General features: G+C 52.5%; 2 protein-coding genes across 2 annotated transcripts; one reads left to right on the forward strand and one right to left on the reverse strand.

Annotated features, from left to right (window-relative positions):
- Nucleotides 1-48: 48 nt before the first annotated feature.
- Nucleotides 49-1,535, reverse strand: CYB5D1 (cytochrome b5 domain containing 1). Its single transcript, XM_072358394.1, has 5 exons — nt 1,407-1,535; nt 1,162-1,238; nt 743-961; nt 386-620; nt 49-151 (listed from the first exon to the last, which is right to left on the reverse strand). Exons 1-5 carry the CDS (start codon nt 1,468-1,470, stop codon nt 132-134), a joined length of 615 nt encoding a protein of 204 aa, XP_072214495.1. The 5' UTR covers nt 1,471-1,535; the 3' UTR covers nt 49-131.
- Nucleotides 1,536-1,656: 121 nt separating this feature from the next.
- Nucleotides 1,657-15,785, forward strand: VPS45 (vacuolar protein sorting 45 homolog). The gene is made up of 15 exons (XM_072358393.1): nt 1,657-1,832; nt 1,906-2,040; nt 2,111-2,171; nt 2,895-2,974; nt 3,334-3,402; nt 3,693-3,830; nt 4,118-4,228; nt 4,468-4,602; nt 4,920-5,033; nt 5,126-5,293; nt 7,972-8,130; nt 8,830-8,937; nt 9,206-9,327; nt 11,013-11,144; nt 15,374-15,785. The coding sequence occupies exons 1-15, from the start codon at nt 1,740-1,742 to the stop codon at nt 15,459-15,461; spliced, it is 1,713 nt and encodes a 570-aa protein (XP_072214494.1). The 5' UTR covers nt 1,657-1,739; the 3' UTR covers nt 15,462-15,785.
- Nucleotides 15,786-16,860: the final 1,075 nt, after the last annotated feature.

The following is a 16,860-nucleotide window of genomic DNA, read 5'->3' on the forward strand; positions in this document are numbered from 1 at the left end:
GCCCCACCATGGCTGCGCACAGAATGACTTTTCAACAACAAATGGGTTAAAAAAACACCAGCTTTATTGTGCTGCAAAAACACAACTGGAGTCCAAAATGGGGGCAATGCTCCCACAGCACCATCCGCAGCTCAGGGTGGGGAAGATGTCACTGTGGGGTTGGAAAAGCAAGAGCGGGGTGGAAGTTTGATGGTGACGGGGGTAGTGTGGGGGTCCTTGTCTTAAGGGTTTTAGGGGTCCTTTAATAGATGAGGTGCTGGGGAGTTTTCTTTGGGGGTCTTGGGGTGTCCTGTGTGTTCTGGGGGGGGGAAAGGGGGCAGGACCGAGGGCTTTGAGGAGGCGAGGGGCCTATCCCCAGGGTTTTGAGGGTGCTTAGAGGTCCTACCTTCTGCCACGTCGCTAATGTCATCATTGAAGTAGAGAAGCACGGTGGGGATGAAGTCCTTGGGGTCGAGGCGCAGGCTGCGCAGCTCGGAGGTGCTGTCCGGGATCCCGTTCTGCTCCAGGCTGAGGTGGGGCTGCAGCGGGACGCCCCCATAGCACGCTGTGTATTTCTGCAGCTGCTCCCTCCAGCCCCGCGCCCGCCACAGCGCCGCCCCCACCGGCTCCTCCCCGCACACCTGCGGGACCCCAAGAAGGGAAGGGGACGGGGTCAGAGCGGCGGGTCCCCGGTTCCAATAGCAGGACCCCACCGGGGAGCGGGGTCAGATCTGGGGGTCCAGGCGCCCCCCGCCCCACCGACCTCGATGACGCAGCTCTGGCCCGTCAGGGTGTTGCAGAGGCGCAGCAGGCGGGGGGCGGCTGTCAGGAGCCCCACCTGCAGCCGGGGGTCCCGCCACCACTCGGCGTCCCACGGGGGGGCCCCGTCAGAACGCGGCGTGTGGGGCTGGGAGCTGCCCGGGGTCCCCAGCGGGTACCGGGATCCGGTCCGGCCGGTGCGGGGCTCCACGCGGGACAGCGGCTGCCGGCGGGAGGGACGCGTGAAGCGCGCGGCAGGGATCGGAAGCCCCCGCCCCGCCCCGCCCCGCCCCGCCCGTCCGGTGACCCCCCGCCTCGCCCCGGGACCCCCCGGCTCCACGCAGGGACCCCCAACCCCTTCACCGGGACACCCCACCCCGCCCGGCACGGTCCGCCCCCCCCACGCGGGGCCGCCCCGCTCACGTCGCCGCTCTCCGGGTCGAAGCAGTGACTGACGTCGGTACCGATGGCGCCCAGCAGGGGGGGCAGGACGGCGTCACCTGGGGGAGAGGGTCAGACCGGAGCCCCCACGGCGGGACCCCTCCGCCGGGCGGCCCCCCCCCCCCGTACCGCGGCGCTCCCGCAGCAGCGGGCCCAGGTCGTAAACGCGGCCGAGAGCGCTGAGCCGGGGCCGCCCGGACTCCGCCACCTCCCGCGCCGTGAAGTACCGGGGCCGCCGCTCCGCGCCGCCCGCCGCCATGGCGGCGCCCCGGGAAGCAGCGCCGTCTCCATGGCGACGCCGACGCCAAAAAGGCCGGGACGCGGAACGCGCTTCGCTACCCGGAAAGCGGAGGGAGGAGCGCGCCGCGCGGCATGCCGGGAGATGTAGTCCAGCGCCGGGGGGTAACGCGCAGGAGCGGAAGTGCGGCGCCGCGCGGCATGCCGGGAGCTGTAGTCCGTGACCGCGCCGCTGCTGCCGCCCCCTGCCGCTGGACGGCTGCACGGCCCGGCGGGCGGAGCGGGGTGAGCCGAGCCGAGCCGAGCCGAGCCGAGCGGCGAAGATGAACGCGGTGCTCGCCGTGAAGCAGTACGTGTCCAAGATGATCGAGGACAGCGGGCCGGGCATGAAGGTGCTGCTGATGGACCGGGAGACGGTGAGCGGCCGGGCCGGGCCGGGCGGGGTGCGGGGCCGCCGTTGTTTTGTGCCGTGACGCGTCGCTCCCGCAGCCCGGCGCCGTCAGCATGGCCTACACACAGTCCGAGATCCTGCAGAAGGAGGTTTATCTCTTCGAGCGCATCGACTCCCCCGGCAGGGAGCCCATGAAGCACCTGAAGGCCGTCTGCTTCCTGCGGCCCACCAAGGTGAGCGCCCCGGAGCGGCACCGCGGGGTGTTTGGGGCCGAGCGGCTCTGATCGCCGCGTGTCCCTGCAGGAGAACGTGGAGCATCTGGTGCAGGAGCTGCGGAGGCCGAAGTACAGCATCTACTACATCTGTGAGTACCAGAAGTGGAGGTTTAACGCTGTTCAGGTTGCCAGACTTTATGAAGCAATAACGTGATCCGTGCAATACACAGCAATGTATTGCTTCATATGGCTTATCCCTGGGAACGCCAGGGGTTTGAAAGCTTCACGGTGCTTCATAGGCACCAAAGAAGTTTGCTGCTGGCTTCAGAGTGCCTTAATGATAACAGGGAGGTGCCTTTATTCCAATGATAACAGGGAGATGAGGCGCTGCCCCACATCTTGAAGGTAAATCGTTTAGAAACAAACATCCCAGGGTGGGCCTGAACCCCGCACACGGCGTGGGTCGGGCACGTGTCCCTCGTGTGTCCTGTTGGTGCTGCAGAATATTCTGTAGGTCTGGAAGTGAAGCACAATAACTGCAGTGGTCGTTCTATTGAGGGGTAAGCGTCGTGCGCTTCAGGTTCTGGGCGATGGTCTGAAGTGGCCTCTAGGTGTCATTGTCGCCCCGCGGTACTGGAGGAGCCGCTCCGGATTGCATCTGCTAATTACAGCGGTGTATGGCCTTGCCTAATTGAGCAGATGCTGATCTGGGAGAGGTAAGAGAGACTATCTGCATAGTAACTAAGGCCGAGGATCTTCGTTGCAATCCACTCCTGCTCCAGGGGAGAATCGGGTCGTCCTGTGCTGTGGTGTCTCTGTGTTCTGTGTCACTCCCAGGGCACAACTGTTCTTTCCCTTTTGTTTGCTTTCAGATTTCAGTAATGTGATCAGTAAGAGCGACATCAAGGCATTAGCTGAGGCTGATGAACAGGAAGTCGTGGCAGAAATTCAGGTGAATTTTGAATCTTTTAAGTAGATTTCTTACTCCGAGAGCACCAGGAGGTGAATATACAGCTAGCAAACATGCATGTGGCAATGGGAGGACTCTGGAGGTCTGGAGCAGTATGCAGCAACACCGCAGAAAAGCCGTGTGTTCCACTTCTCTGCCCTCTGGTTGCTGGAGCTACTGCTGGTGCTGCTGGCATCGTTTCACAAGGCTGCTGTGCTGCCTGTGGCTTCAGCAAAGAGATGTGCATGAAAAGTGCAACGGGAACTGGCCGTGGGGTTGTTAATGTTACCAATACACGTGCTCTTGTCGGCCGAACAGGGGTTGGCAGGGCATTAACTGTATTTGCTTTCACTTGTTGGCAGGAGTTCTATGGAGATTACATTGCAGTGAATCCGCACGTTTTTTCTCTCAACCTCCTGGGCTGCTGCCAGGTATGAATAAAGCTGATGCTCCTCCAGGGCTCAAGGGCCTTGTTTTATGGTTAACAGGGAGCCCTGTAGCCGCAGCAAAGGGGTGCAGTGGCAGTCGTTGCCCAGCAGGCAGAGTGCTGAGCCCAGCCCAAAGCGGGGAGCTGGTTGTTGGCAGGAATTGGTGATCTGGACTGTGGGCTTCGACATCCCAGCTCCTATAGGCAAAACAGCCCACAGGGAGGAAATGCAGCTTTATGGGACAAGGCGTTTGAGGATGGAGGACCCATCTCTCACGCAACCTTTCCTTCCAGGGTCGCAACTGGGATCCAGCCCATCTGACCAGAACAACTCAAGGGCTGACTGCTCTGCTTTTGTCCCTGAAGAAATGCCCCATGATTCGGTACCAACTCTCTTCTGAGCCGGCGAAGAGGCTCGCTGAATGTGTGAAGGTGCGGTGAGCAGCGTTAAGTGAGTCTGGCAATTTGTCTGATTTTTGTTTAGTGTGTTTTCGTAACGTTCTTTACCAGTTCTTGTAAGTTCCTCCATTTTCGTGTTATGTGGCTTTCGGCAGGTCGCATCCCCTTGTTTCTGCCTATAAAAGAAGTGAAGGCCCTTATTTCTCACAAGTCCCATTAACTGCTGTGTGTTACTTGTTTTATCTGTTACAAAACTGAGGGAACTTTTTCCAGGTATGCGTGCAACCAGGCGGGTTTTTTTTCCTTCCTTTTCCCAACAGCAAGTGATCACTAAAGAGTACGAGCTCTTTGACTTTCGCCGCACTGAGGTTCCTCCTTTGCTCCTCATCCTGGACCGCTCAGACGATGCCATCACCCCACTTCTGAACCAGGTGACCCCGAGTGCTTGGCAGCACACGAACATGTTCACAGTGACCTTGTTCCGCTGTGCGTCTCTCTCTGTTCCTGACTTTATTTCTGACACAAGTTGGAGGCGCAGACACTTTGAATCCGCTCTGTTGCTGGAGGAGCGGAAAATGAACTTGTTTGAGTTCAGCCTGATATCTTTTTCAGTGCGGTGCGATACCTACTGAAGTCAATCCTTGCCTTTCTCTCTCCCCATCTGTGCCAGTGGACGTACCAGGCTATGGTTCATGAATTGCTGGGGATCAACAACAACCGCGTTGACCTCTCGCGTGTGCCGGGCATCAGTAAGGATCTCCGAGAGGTGGTTCTGTCTGCTGAGAACGACGAGTTCTACGCCAATGTAGGTGGCTGTGTCCTATGGTGGGGATCTCCATGAGTGGCTGAATGCTGGAATCAGTGACTTTGTGAAGGTGGGGGAGGTTTATGTGGAGTGAGAGTCACTGCGTCACACAGACGTTGTCTGGTGCGTAATAACAGCTTTTTGGTAGTTGTAAATGGGACCAATTGCAAAGCTGCTCGGTCAAGTTTGGCTGTCAGATAGATGAGATGATCTGCAATGGTACTTAAGTGTTCTGGGTTCGGTGTCTCTGGCTTTTAGCTGTGTCAGGACTCGTGTTCAGATGGTTTCCTCTCAGATCCTCTCCTTGTTCCATGCAGAACATGTACCTGAACTTTGCAGAGATTGGCAGCAACATCAAGAATCTTATGGAGGATTTCCAGAAGAGGAAACCTAAGGAGCAGCAGAAGCTGGAATCCATAGCGGATATGAAGGTACAGACGGGACTTGTTGAAGCCTGTTGCAGCGTAGTGCAGGTCGCTACATCTTGCTGTCTGTTGCTCTTATTCTGGTGTGCTCCTCGCAGGCTTTTGTGGAGAACTACCCCCAGTTCAAGAAGATGTCGGGCACGGTATCAAAGCACGTGACAGTGGTAGGAGAGCTCTCTCGGCTGGTTGGTGAGCGCAACCTGCTGGAGGTGTCTGAGGTGGAGCAGGAGCTGGCCTGTCACAACGACCATTCCAGCGCCCTCCAGGTACGCTGGGCTCAGAACCTGCCTGAGGTCCTTTGAATTTGGATGGTTTGCTCCTGACAGTCTCCTGCTGATGAAGTTTGATACTGAAAGTCAGTGGGAGTTCTGTGCGCAGATGTCCTACAGGGCAGGAACATAAGACATTAGGATTACTTTTCTCCTACCTGTTCAGTTCAGATGGGGATGAATCATAGTTAATAACTGGCTTGAGAAGCATCTTTGCAGACTCTGTCTTTACACTTCACAGTACAACATTCCTTCATTATAAGAGGTCGGTTGGGACCTGGCAAGCTGCCTGCAGAGGCACCAACCAAACTTGGACCCCTATGCAGAAGCTTCTCATATTTGTTGGGAAGGAGAAGAAATGGGATCCATAACTGAAGCAGGCCGTTCCTTGTGGTTTTTACTTCTTTTTTTAACAATACCGAACAGTGAAAAGCCTTTCAGATCAAAGGTTTCTTTGGCAGAGAGGGCTGGAAAAGCCTACAAGGGACTTCTGTTGTAGCTGGGTATAGACTGAAGTTTTGACCCCACGCTGGCTTGTTGGATTCCATGACCTGACCTGATATCTGACAGCATGTCAATAATGATGAATTGTGGCTGCTGACTATCCAGAGAAAATAGCAGTATTGTTGGGAGCGGCTGTATTATAGCAGAGCTCAACCACTGACTCGCTGTTGGAAAGCTTTTTGCAGTTGGGGTAGAAGTTACACCATATAATGGACTTATTTACACTTTGATTAGAAAACAAGAAGAATTTTCAACAGATCAGAAAGTCCTGTTTTCTTTACCTCCGTTACTCTGTTCTCTAAGTGGGTGGCTCAGTGATAACATCAGCATTATCCTCAAGCACTGTCGTCTATTACCAGATCCTGAGCTGATGTAAATCAGTACAGACCTGTTGAAGTCAGCACAGCTACATAGATCTGTGAGCATATGAGCATATGAGAAGCTTGGGTGCTCGATCTTTATTGTGGTAGGTTACCTCAGATTCACTGGAGAAAGGGCTGACATGAACTTCTGGATGTGGAGCGGTTGCATCTACAGCTTTATGATTAGAGGAATACGTGGCAGTGCTGGAAACTGGACAGGGATGGAGGGAGGGAGGTCGGCCCCCACTGAGTGCCGTGCTGTGGTGGTAAGGTTGTCAGTATTGACCTCGATGCTAATTCAGGTCTCAGTCTGCACTGAGTGGTGTTCCTGCAGTTTTTATGGCACATAGGCAGCCTGCAATTGTTGATAGCCACATGCCTAAAGGGCTCCGTTGTGTTTGTATCAACCGAGAGCTACTGAAAACCGTGTAGCAGCTGGGAAATAAATGCAGAATGCAAAGATGGAACTGGTATCCTTCTACAGGAGAGATCAGTATCTCTTTAGTTGTAATGCCCCAGGCTGTTCCCTGCTGCAGACTCCTAATGGCAGCGAAGGGGCAAGGCCACAGACACAATGAAGAATAACCAGTGCACAAAATAAAGGCAGAATTGTTCTCCCACTGATGTAACTTCAGCAATTGTTAATTTCTCTGGTGGCCAAGGGCCCCCTGAGTACAGTACATTTTGGTTATTCTTTTCCCGGTCTCTTATTAATCCTGACATTGTACATGAGCCTTGAGAGATGAATGGGAGGTTTTGAATCCCATCTCCTTAGATGGACAATAGCTTTTCTGTTTTACAAGCTTCCTGCTTATATAGGCATTGCCACTGTGCTGCCAGTGCAGGATCCAGGACGTGGGACTCTGTCCTTACCCTGACAGGTGAATTCCTGACCTCAACAAGAGCTTCTTGGTTAACCTCAGGGATCAGCTCGCAGCCAGGATTTTACCCCACATTTCAGTAACTGGTCTGCATCAGTGGAACAGATAGCAACAAACGTAGCTGAATCAGCTGGGTCAGTAACAACTGTTACAGTATTGTTTCACAGCTGTTCACTGAATGTTTCCGTGCTGCCTCCCTGTTCTGGGAGGTTGGGAGGATGTTGCCAAGATGTGCTGGGATTTTTGGAGTGCTTGAAGGTCGTGTTCTCTTGCTGCATAGGAAAAATCCTCCTTGCTGGTTCTGTCCCTCTGCCGTTTCAACCACTGTACGACTGAAGCTCTGCTGCGCTCTTACACTTGAGCCGATACAGGCTGATGTTTTGCTTTAAGCACAGGTAGGATTGCAGACTGTTGTGCCCTGAGGGGTCGCCAACCCTGCACCTCTCACATCCAGGGATTGTCTGAGACTCTGCTGCTTCATCCCCACACCTTCCACAAGGAAGCGAACTGTAGCTCTGCCAGCACTTCCTCCTTGATGGTTAATATTGTGATGGAACATGTGGGCCGGCTTTTGCTGTATTCAGGTTGGAAAAGAAAAGGGCAGAGATTAAAGGTTTCTGCAAGCATCTGAGGATACCCTGTTTGGGAGGAAAGCACCGTGAGCTGGGCTCACTCTGAGGCACATTATGGGGAGCTGCAGAGAATTACAGAGAATTCCCAGCTTCATGAAAACAACTTGCAGTCCATTATACTTAATAAATCTAAGCACAGAGCACCTAAGAAGCTCAGGTCTGTTGCTTATGGCACAGTTTAATTCCCTTGCATTCCTTCTGCTTGCAGTTTTGTTACTAAGCAGTGGCCTGATGTTAGTCTGATTTAATGTGCTCTGAAGGCCTCTCCATTAATCCCACTTCGTATCTTGCTGCAGAATGTGCGGCGCCTCCTGCAGAACCCCAAGGTGACGGAGCTCGATGCTGCCCGGCTGGTGATGCTCTACGCCCTGCACTACGAGCGGCACAGCAGCAACAGCCTGCCAGGGCTGATGGCAGATCTCAGGAACAGGGGTGTTTCAGAGAGATATCAAAAGGTAATGCGATATTTCTCCTTCCGCTGGATGAATGAGTGGGGCACACAGTTGTCAAAGTGTTCTTAGTTGCTGGAGGGTGTCTGTTGCTTGCCTTAACTTCTCAACAAGAGCAGGGAGCTTGGCTGGGGCCTGCAGGTGTTCAAGTCAGAACTAATTCCTTAATCTCCATTTCCAAAGTTGGTGATGTTGTGAAGGATTCAGCAAAGCAGAGTGTGCTTGCCAGGAGTCTAGACCTGATGTACGGCACGCAGACGGCCTGGTGCACTTTTCCTTTCTCCTTCTTCCACCTCCTGCTGAATAGGCAATAGCTGTAGCCAGGGACTTAACCAAAACAGTAATTGGGGGTTGGCTAGGAGAGAGAGGGTGGCAGAGCTTGACAAATGTAGTGAGCAGCTGGAGAGGAGGTGGAGAGGCAGAATGATGTCACTGTATAGAAGATCTGCTATCGCTGCAGAGGACTGTGGGAGTGAAAGCCTCTCTCCTTATGCAGGCAGTGCCATGGCACAGTGACTTGCTTCTTGTATCCAGAGAATACTTCTCTTCCTTCTTTCCTCTCTTTGGGCTGCATTACCTACATGGGATCAATCTCTCTGACTTCTTGGTCGTTGTTCCAGTACCTCCATTGAAACTGATTGAACAACTGCATGGAATTTTGTTTCCCAGGTTAACAGCACTCTGGTTCTGCTTCTCTCTGTACAGCTCGTGTCTGCTGTTGTGGAATATGGAGGGAAACGGGTCCGGGGCAGTGACCTGTTCAGTCCCAAGGATGCTGTAGCCATCACAAAACAGTTCCTCAAAGGACTGAAGGTATGGATCTGCCATAGATGAAATAACGACAGCTTCAGTCAAAGTTACAGTAAAGGGGCAGGACTCCTAGGCCATGTGTTCTGGCTTTCAGAGGTGTCATGGTCTAGACCTAGCTCTGTCTCCTTCACAGGGGGCCTACATGCTCTATGGCCAATGGGGGGATAAGAGGGGGTGGGCCTGGATAAAACAGGAGCAGAGCTGATCAGCTCTCTCTCAGCATATTGCCTTGCTGTATTAATTCATAACAGGAGCTTCTTTTGCACTATAGGGCGTTGAGAATGTGTATACACAACACCAGCCTCTCCTTCAAGAAACACTGGATCAGCTCATCAAAGGAAAACTGAAGGACAGCCAGTACCCCTACTTGGGTCCCAACACCCTCCGTGACAGGTATGTGGGTCATGCTGGGCAGCACCTGCAATTGAAAAACATCTGCTCCTCCCTGTGCACCCACTTGCTTTATTGTTTGCCCATAGGTGAAAAAAATTCAGGCTTGCCAAAGGAAGGTTTTGATCAAGTAGGTATTTCTTGAGCTCTCAGGTTATAGCCAGGCTGTTAAAGCTGAAATCCAGCCATCTTTTCTCCATGTTCAGTGCTGACCAAATCATGACATTCCCATTGTAAGTAAGAGCTTAGGTAAGGATAAAGCCATTGCACCAAGCTGCAAGGATGTTCACATGATGGATTTCAACGTGCCCCCTAACTTCAGTCCGTGCCATCTGGCGTTTATTTGCAGAGAACCAAAAATAGTCCCACTGCTAACTCTCCCTTCTGAGCCAGTTACTATTTCTGATTAGAATGGGATGTTGCTGAATGTGGCCAGTAACTGTAGTTGGTAAGAACTCTGGCTGTCTGGTTCTATTTGACTTTGTTAGGGCTAGGGTAGTGCAAATAGGAATGGTCTCATTTTTTGCTGCTGCTTCTCCTGTGTGTACTTAGTTCCTTTTTAACTTGGTGTGATTTGAAGCGGACTTCATCATTTTCAAACCTATTTTAACACATCTGTTCATGAGATGAGACACTTCTCTGTTCTTGACCCTGAGGTGCATCTGAGCTTTGCATAAGTGAGAAACACAGTTTCCCTTCCTCAGTCAAGCCTTGTCTCTGTGAATTGATTGGGCTGCTAATGCACAGCCACCTCATTTGTGGAGATCCAGCATCTACAGCTGCTTATCAGATAACTTCATTGCTATGCTTTGCCTTCCCTTTGATTTCCATTCCCAAGAGACATGGGCACATTTGCATCTAGTTTTCAAAGCAGTTTTGCTTTTTGTGGGGTCCTCTTATCAGTGGCAGCTCTTCTGCACTGAGTGCTGCCGCTCCTCTGGACAGCAACAGGTGCCAAGGGCTCTCCAGGGTGGCTTCTCAGCAAGGAGTAGCCAAAGACAGCGTTGAGGTGCATGCCAGGGTCATCCTTGTCTTATGCTCCATTTGCTTTGTCACTGATCCAGAGCTTGCACAGGCAGAGCAGATGAATGCCTGCTGCTTTCACCACTGCAGCAAGCAGCTGTGTTCTGATAGAGGTACCTGCTTGGAAACTGCTTTTGCATTTTGCTGGATCTCACACTTCCCATCTCCCTCCTTTTCCCTCTGTAAAATCCTGTATTTTGGGGCTACTTAGGGAATGTAACCTTGGAGGTAAACCCAAGCATAAATCCTCTGTTCTGCAGTCAGCCAGCAAAACTGCAGCTGATCCGTGCCCTTCCAACCAAGCGCGAGAGCTCTGAAGCTCCACCGCTGTCCTCGTTTGACTCCGGATCGATCTGAATTTAACAGCCACAGCAGTGTCTCCGTCATGCATTAAACATTGGTGATGTGTCGTGGTGGAGCTCTGCAGGGATGTGGCGTGTGGGTGTGCTGAGGAGGCTGTTAGGACTGTGAGCACGGTGTGTAAATGTTTAGGAAAGACAGTGTTCAAAAGGCGGCTCCATGGGCTGTGTGTTGCTGTCCATCTTCAGCCCGATGCCTCACAGAAATGAAACGTGGTCTGGGGGGAGAAACCAGCAGCACTGCTGCCTCCGTGCCCACGGCTGGTACGGGATTTATGCAGGTTTGTATTTGTGCCTTTATTACAGGCCCCAAGATATTATTGTCTTCATCATTGGAGGGGCGACTTATGAGGAGGCCCTGACAGTGTACAACCTGAACCGCACCAACCCGGGTGTCCGGGTCGTCCTCGGCGGGACCACCATCCACAACACCAGGAGGTAACAGCCGTATTGCCAGGGGTTCTGCGTGCATAAAGCTGCTGACAGGAATGTGAGCTGGTGATGCCTGAGGGATCGTCACTGCTCAGTAGAACACAGCAATGTGTCTAAGTGGTCTGAGCCCAGCGCTGCTCATCATCGAGCTTAAGGTTCAGTGTGTGCTTTGCTGAATTCAAGGGCAAGGAAGTAGATTTATGTAGGTTTTCCTGCTTACAATTCACCATACAGTGTACTATGAATGAAAAGCCGGTGCAGTGCACGAGGATTCAGGGCTGACTGTGGTCTCATTGCTTCTGTTGAAATCTGGAGCAATTGCATTTGATAGCAGTGAAGTTAATGTACCTATGATTAGAATGGAGTTCTATGATTTCCCTGCTCTCAGGCTGGTGCCTTTTGCATTTCTCCCTGGAGAACTTTTCTTATTGGTTTGCTTTACACTCCGAGCTGCCTTTCCTGGGAGGCCGGGCAGTTGTGAGGGCTCAGTCCTGCAGGACTGAGTGGGGCCAGGGAGCACTGAGCGCACTGTTAATGCCACAGGCCTTGTATGTCAGAAATACAGCTGCCAGGTGCTTCCTTGATCCCAGCTGCCGACAGGTGGACACAGGTGTGGTGCATGGGCTAAGAAATGGTTTTGGTTTTAGGCCATGTCTGTGCACTGTTGCTGCGTTAGTGTGCAATGGGATATTTTTAACACCCCTGCACTTTTGCCCTTCCTTTTCGTGCCTTCAGGCTCCAAAGCTGCCTGTACAAAACAGTAACAACTCTTAGGCAGGGCGTTCCAGTGGTTCCCATCATCGCTTTGCTAAGAAAAAAATACCCAAACCCACTGAATTCCCGCTCCAAAATTTGGCCCTTTCTGTGGTTTAATATCAGCTGATGAGAAAGATCCTGAGCTGGCGATAGCCCAGAAGCAAATTACTGCCATGAACTGGGTTACAGAGGCAAGTCTGTATTAGCCCACATATCAGCCAGTGCCTGCCCAAATTACCAGGCTTCCTCAACCTTTTGCTTTCCAGAGCGGCCTTAGAACTAAATCCTGTGTTGGCCAGACCTGGAAACAGTAAGAAAAAGAGATCAGACCAGCTGCTTTTTACTTAGGAAATGAAAGAAATGAATTGTTGTCATGTAAGGATGCAGAAAAACTAGTTCACATTCAGCCTGACATCCAGAGCAACCCCTCAATCTCTCAGTCTACCATTGCATTTTGAAGCTGACTTTGACATCTGCCTACAGTCCTGAATCAAACCTTAACCAGCGTCTGTGCTGAGAACCTGGATAGTGCTGTCATCACACCACGCTAACAACAAAAATCCAGAGCAAGGACAGGAAGATGGTGCAGCTTTTCACTCCAGATTGGAGGCCGAGACCTGCCCTGCAAGGGTATCAGTGCAGCACATTCAGCAGAAGCTGTCAGTGGGGGAGGGAGGATGGAGGAAACCTCCTGGCAGCGTTTGGTCTAGAAGGAAAACGAGCAGGACAGGCGAGAAGAGCTGGGCTTAGCTTTAGGTTCCCACCCCAGCTCTGCTGCTGACCTGTTAGGTGACAGGAGGCTGCCTTCTGCTTTGTCTGTTTGCACCAGAAAGTCTCTGAGCTTTGTGAAATTCAAGGTTTGCAGCTTCGCTCTTAGGTTGGTGCTGTAAGGAGTAACATTAGCTGGACGGGGCTTCTACCGTGACTGAGCTTTGGCGCAGCCTCTGAATTATTTACAGAAAAACGAGGATACTGTATCAGAATTTGCATTTCAAAGAAGGAAGTGAAAAAAAAAAAGAAATAATGTAAACAGGCTGTGTGTGTGTTTGTAGGGGGTGAATGGTCCGGGGTCCTGCCTGGGAGCACTGAGACGGGGGCTCTCACGAGTCCTGCTCTGAAAATAGCCCTGTCCCAAGTGAGTTGCTTGAATATGAGTTCCCGAATGACGAAAGGCCACGCTGGTAACGACGGAGCTTCCCAGACTAAAAACTTGATGCTTCTCAGGGGGCGGCTGATGCTCTGCAGGAGGAGGAGCAGCGTGCAGAGCAGAGCGGGCCGGCTCCCACCAGGCACCTGAGAGGTGGAGGAAGGTTTCCAGCCCGCAGCCATCGTTGCAAAGCGTATGAGGAGTTTGGCCATATCAGCAAATACACCAATGTGGGAGCAAACCTAGATTTGATGGTGTTCTAACTCCTCCACTAATCCATCAGCCTTCCTTTAATGAAGCGCTGCTTATTTCTGCTGGATTAGGGCTGATATGTCACAATAAACAGGGAGATTTTGATATTAATGCGAGGAACAGCCGGTGTAAGCACACTAATCCCATGCTTTCATTGTTCTTACAGCCCAAATTAAATTGTGGTCAACATCTGTGTTTACGGAGTGAGGGATGGCTTAGGGGGCATCCATCCGCTGCCTCTCAAGGTGGGCACAAACGAGCCCTCAGAGCTGGCTGTGCTGTTACGTGTGCACCACGTGCATCTCTTCTGCTTGGTGCTCAGCCTGCGTCTCTTCTGCTGCACCTGCCCTTGGGCAGAGCCACCTGGTGCACGAAGACATGAGCACAGAGCTCCTGTCTGTATTCTGCCAGCGATGTGATGAGCTGTCATGAGAGGCTGAGGGCTGTTAATTGTGGGTTCTTTTGAGAAATGCGTGTGTGGAATGTTTTTAAATCGCGGTTATGGTGAATGTGAGAGTTCAGTTCATTCTTGACTGTTCCTGGCCACAGCAGTTACTGAGGAACCCATACGCATTTGGGCAGATCTGTGCTGGAGTTCAGTCTGTGGCTTCCCGGGGGTTTTCCCCTTGGAGGATTTCAGTACGCTGTTGTGTACCAAAAAGCTCTGGAGCCTGTGGCTTTGCTGTGGCTTTAGGGCTAGGAATGACAGCAAAGCGTGTAATTATGGGGCTGTGGAACCCAGTACGTTTGGCTGAGAGCTGGAGAGCTGCTGCCATTTCTCAAAGAAAAAGCAAAGGGATTCCTTGCTGTTGGCCAGCAGCTCCAGCACCAATCCCGTGGGCACGCAGCTCTGCTGCTTCTGCACAGCTGCCTGGACTGCAAGGAAATTTTGCTAGAGAAGGGGTTAAAAGAGATCAATAATGTCTAAAAAGGGATGAACGAGACCCAGAGAACATCTGGTGTGTGGGGCTGACTCATCCAGAGTACAGGTTAAGCAGAAACCTGCTGTGACTAATCCGAGGGGATGCCGGCCTGACCCACTTACCCATTTCCAGCAATAGCTCCGCTGTCTCTTGGTGCCAAATTCGGCTGGCCCAGCCCGTGTTGTGATGCTGGTGCCCATAGGGGGAGCGCCCACATCGGCCCTTAGGATCCTGAATCTGGAGGGAACGAGGTGTGGGAGCAGGTGGAGGCATCCCTAATCCCCTTTCTCACCATAACAAATAATCAGGAGTCCCCTTTAAAAGGAAAAGCAAATCATCCTCTGTTGAGAACTCAGACTGCGTGGCTCTCCTGCCTAAAAACAAAGCTGTAATCGCTGTGCTGGTGGACCACAGCAGAACTCACCTCCCGTACATCAGGCTGCTGCCCTCAAGAATGCCTATTTCTGAGAGTGCAGGTTGAGCTCTGCAGGTCGGTGCAGGCGTTTGCATGGTGGCTGTTGCCTTGAGGCCCCAACCTCCCTTAGGAAAATCAGGGAGAGGAGGCAAAAGGATGAAGCTTACTTTGTCTTTAAGCATTTTACTTAGTCCTTGAGCTCTGGCTGGATTAATGCTTGGCACCCAGAGATTTCCATGGGGCTCATTAGTTGGATTGAACATGGATTGAACACGGTTCAAACAGGCTGAAATCAGAGTGAGGATCCCGGGCAGGCGGGAGACCTGCAATGGGCTGAGGGAGGCTGAGTGTGACCCAGGGCAGCTTTTAGAATGCCCTGCTGTGAAATGCCAAAGATGCCGCAGTGGGAGGTTTCCACCCTGCCTCTTCCTGCTCTCATCCTCACAGGAAGGCTGAGAGCAAGCAGAAAACCAAGCCTGAGCTCTGGCCTTCCTGAGTTTGCTGCCAGGAATCAAACGGGGCTACCAGCAAACCCAGGTGCTGAGCTGGTCTGGGAGAGCCAGGAGCCCATCTTGGTAGCCTTACAGGCTGGGCCATTCAGGGAGGAATGGAGCTTCTCCGTGGAGGTGACCCTTGCTGGCTGCCCAGGTTTTGGTGCCCAGGGAGCACTTGCTGGTGTGGTTCAGAGGTTGTGTGGTTGCTTTCTGTTGGCTGTGAGACTAACCTGAGCTTTTCTTGGCAGCTTCCTCGAGGAGGTTACAGCTTCAGGTTTCCGTGGCCGAAGCACCGAGAGCTCCCATGCTGCACTGAGGCCAAGCAGCAGGCGGTGAAGCTCGAGGCGATTCCTGCCTCCCCCATCCTCTGTGCTGATGTTGGAGCCTGCATGGAGGAACGTGCCCCAGACTGCAGCACCCACGTCTTTGCTCTGACATGGGACACTCAGAACGTCCCTCTGCAAGCACTGGGTGTCTGCCGCAATGCTGCCCTGTGGCTCTGCTCTACCGGTGTGTCCAGACATATAAGTCCCCTAACAAACATCTGGTGACACAGCCCAGGCCTTCATATGCATCTCTGGAAGGTGGAGCTGATGGGCGCTGCTCTGCTCAGTTGTCTGTATATTTTGAGTCCTATTAAATAACTCATTTTGGCTGAAACTCTTTTCTATTAGAGTGCCACTCCATGCTTCGTCTTCTCCATTAATTTCTCTTTACTGTAAGAAACCTGCACTGCTCAGTGCCCCTTTCCTCACTCCCATGTTCTGCAATAGTGTTGTAATTTATATTTAGCAATAAAAATTACTCTAGCAGTAATTAAACGTATTGGGTATGAAAACATCTAAGAACGCTGCAGTGATGGAGCAGAGCTGGGGGATGAGGTGGCCAGTGGGCATTCTTCTGAGCATGGAGCTGGACCAGGGACAGACAGACAGTGCTGCAGTCCCAGCAGTGCCTCCTGCCAGGAGCATCCAGCAGGGATGTTCAGACTCTCTATCTCTTCATGAGGAATTGTGTTTTTCAAGATGGCATTTAATTTAGGTACAGGAACTGTGAAAAGCAGCACAGGTTGAGTCCAAATGGACAGCAGCACAGACCGGATGTGTGGTTTCTGGGAATGTCTGCTGCTGGTGAGCACAGCTCTCCTCCTTATCTCCTGCCTTCCCCTAATTAAGTAAGGCTGAACCTCCCATTCCCTGAGAGATCTGCAGGGTTGCTGGATGGAAAGTGCTTGAATTCAGACTCGTTTCTCTGGCTTAATTCCCTGAAGCAAGGTCACTGCAAGCCTGGGCGCCTGTCCATCCAGAAATCTTCCTGCAGCGCTGAAGGATTGATGCTTCGTGCGCCACGGGGCTGTTCCAGGGCTCCTGCATGAAAACAATGGGGTCAAGGCACAGGGCAGGGTTCCCACGCACATCATTAGGGAGCGTTTCCTTCCTACCTCGGGACCGTCAGCATTGTGGTCAGAGGGGTTGGGTGTTGGAGAGGTTTCCAGTCCATTGCCTTCATCCTGGCACTTAGGAAGCTGACACATTCTGCTGCTTTGAGGACAAATGCCCCAAGATGCCGCAGTCCTTGTTGGGCTGGGTGGTTGCTGCGGTTCTGGAGTCAAGGGTTCCAACCCAATGAGATGTCCAGGCTTTGTCTGAGCAGATCAGGCAGCTCGAACCTAAACCAGGAGCCCCCAGTCCTGCGGTCAGCCTGAGCCCTCAGACCCCAAAGGTGTCCTGAGGAG

This window comes from Excalfactoria chinensis, chromosome 31 (genome assembly GCF_039878825.1).
Source record: "Excalfactoria chinensis isolate bCotChi1 chromosome 31, bCotChi1.hap2, whole genome shotgun sequence".
Lineage (NCBI taxonomy): Eukaryota > Metazoa > Chordata > Aves > Galliformes > Phasianidae > Excalfactoria > Excalfactoria chinensis.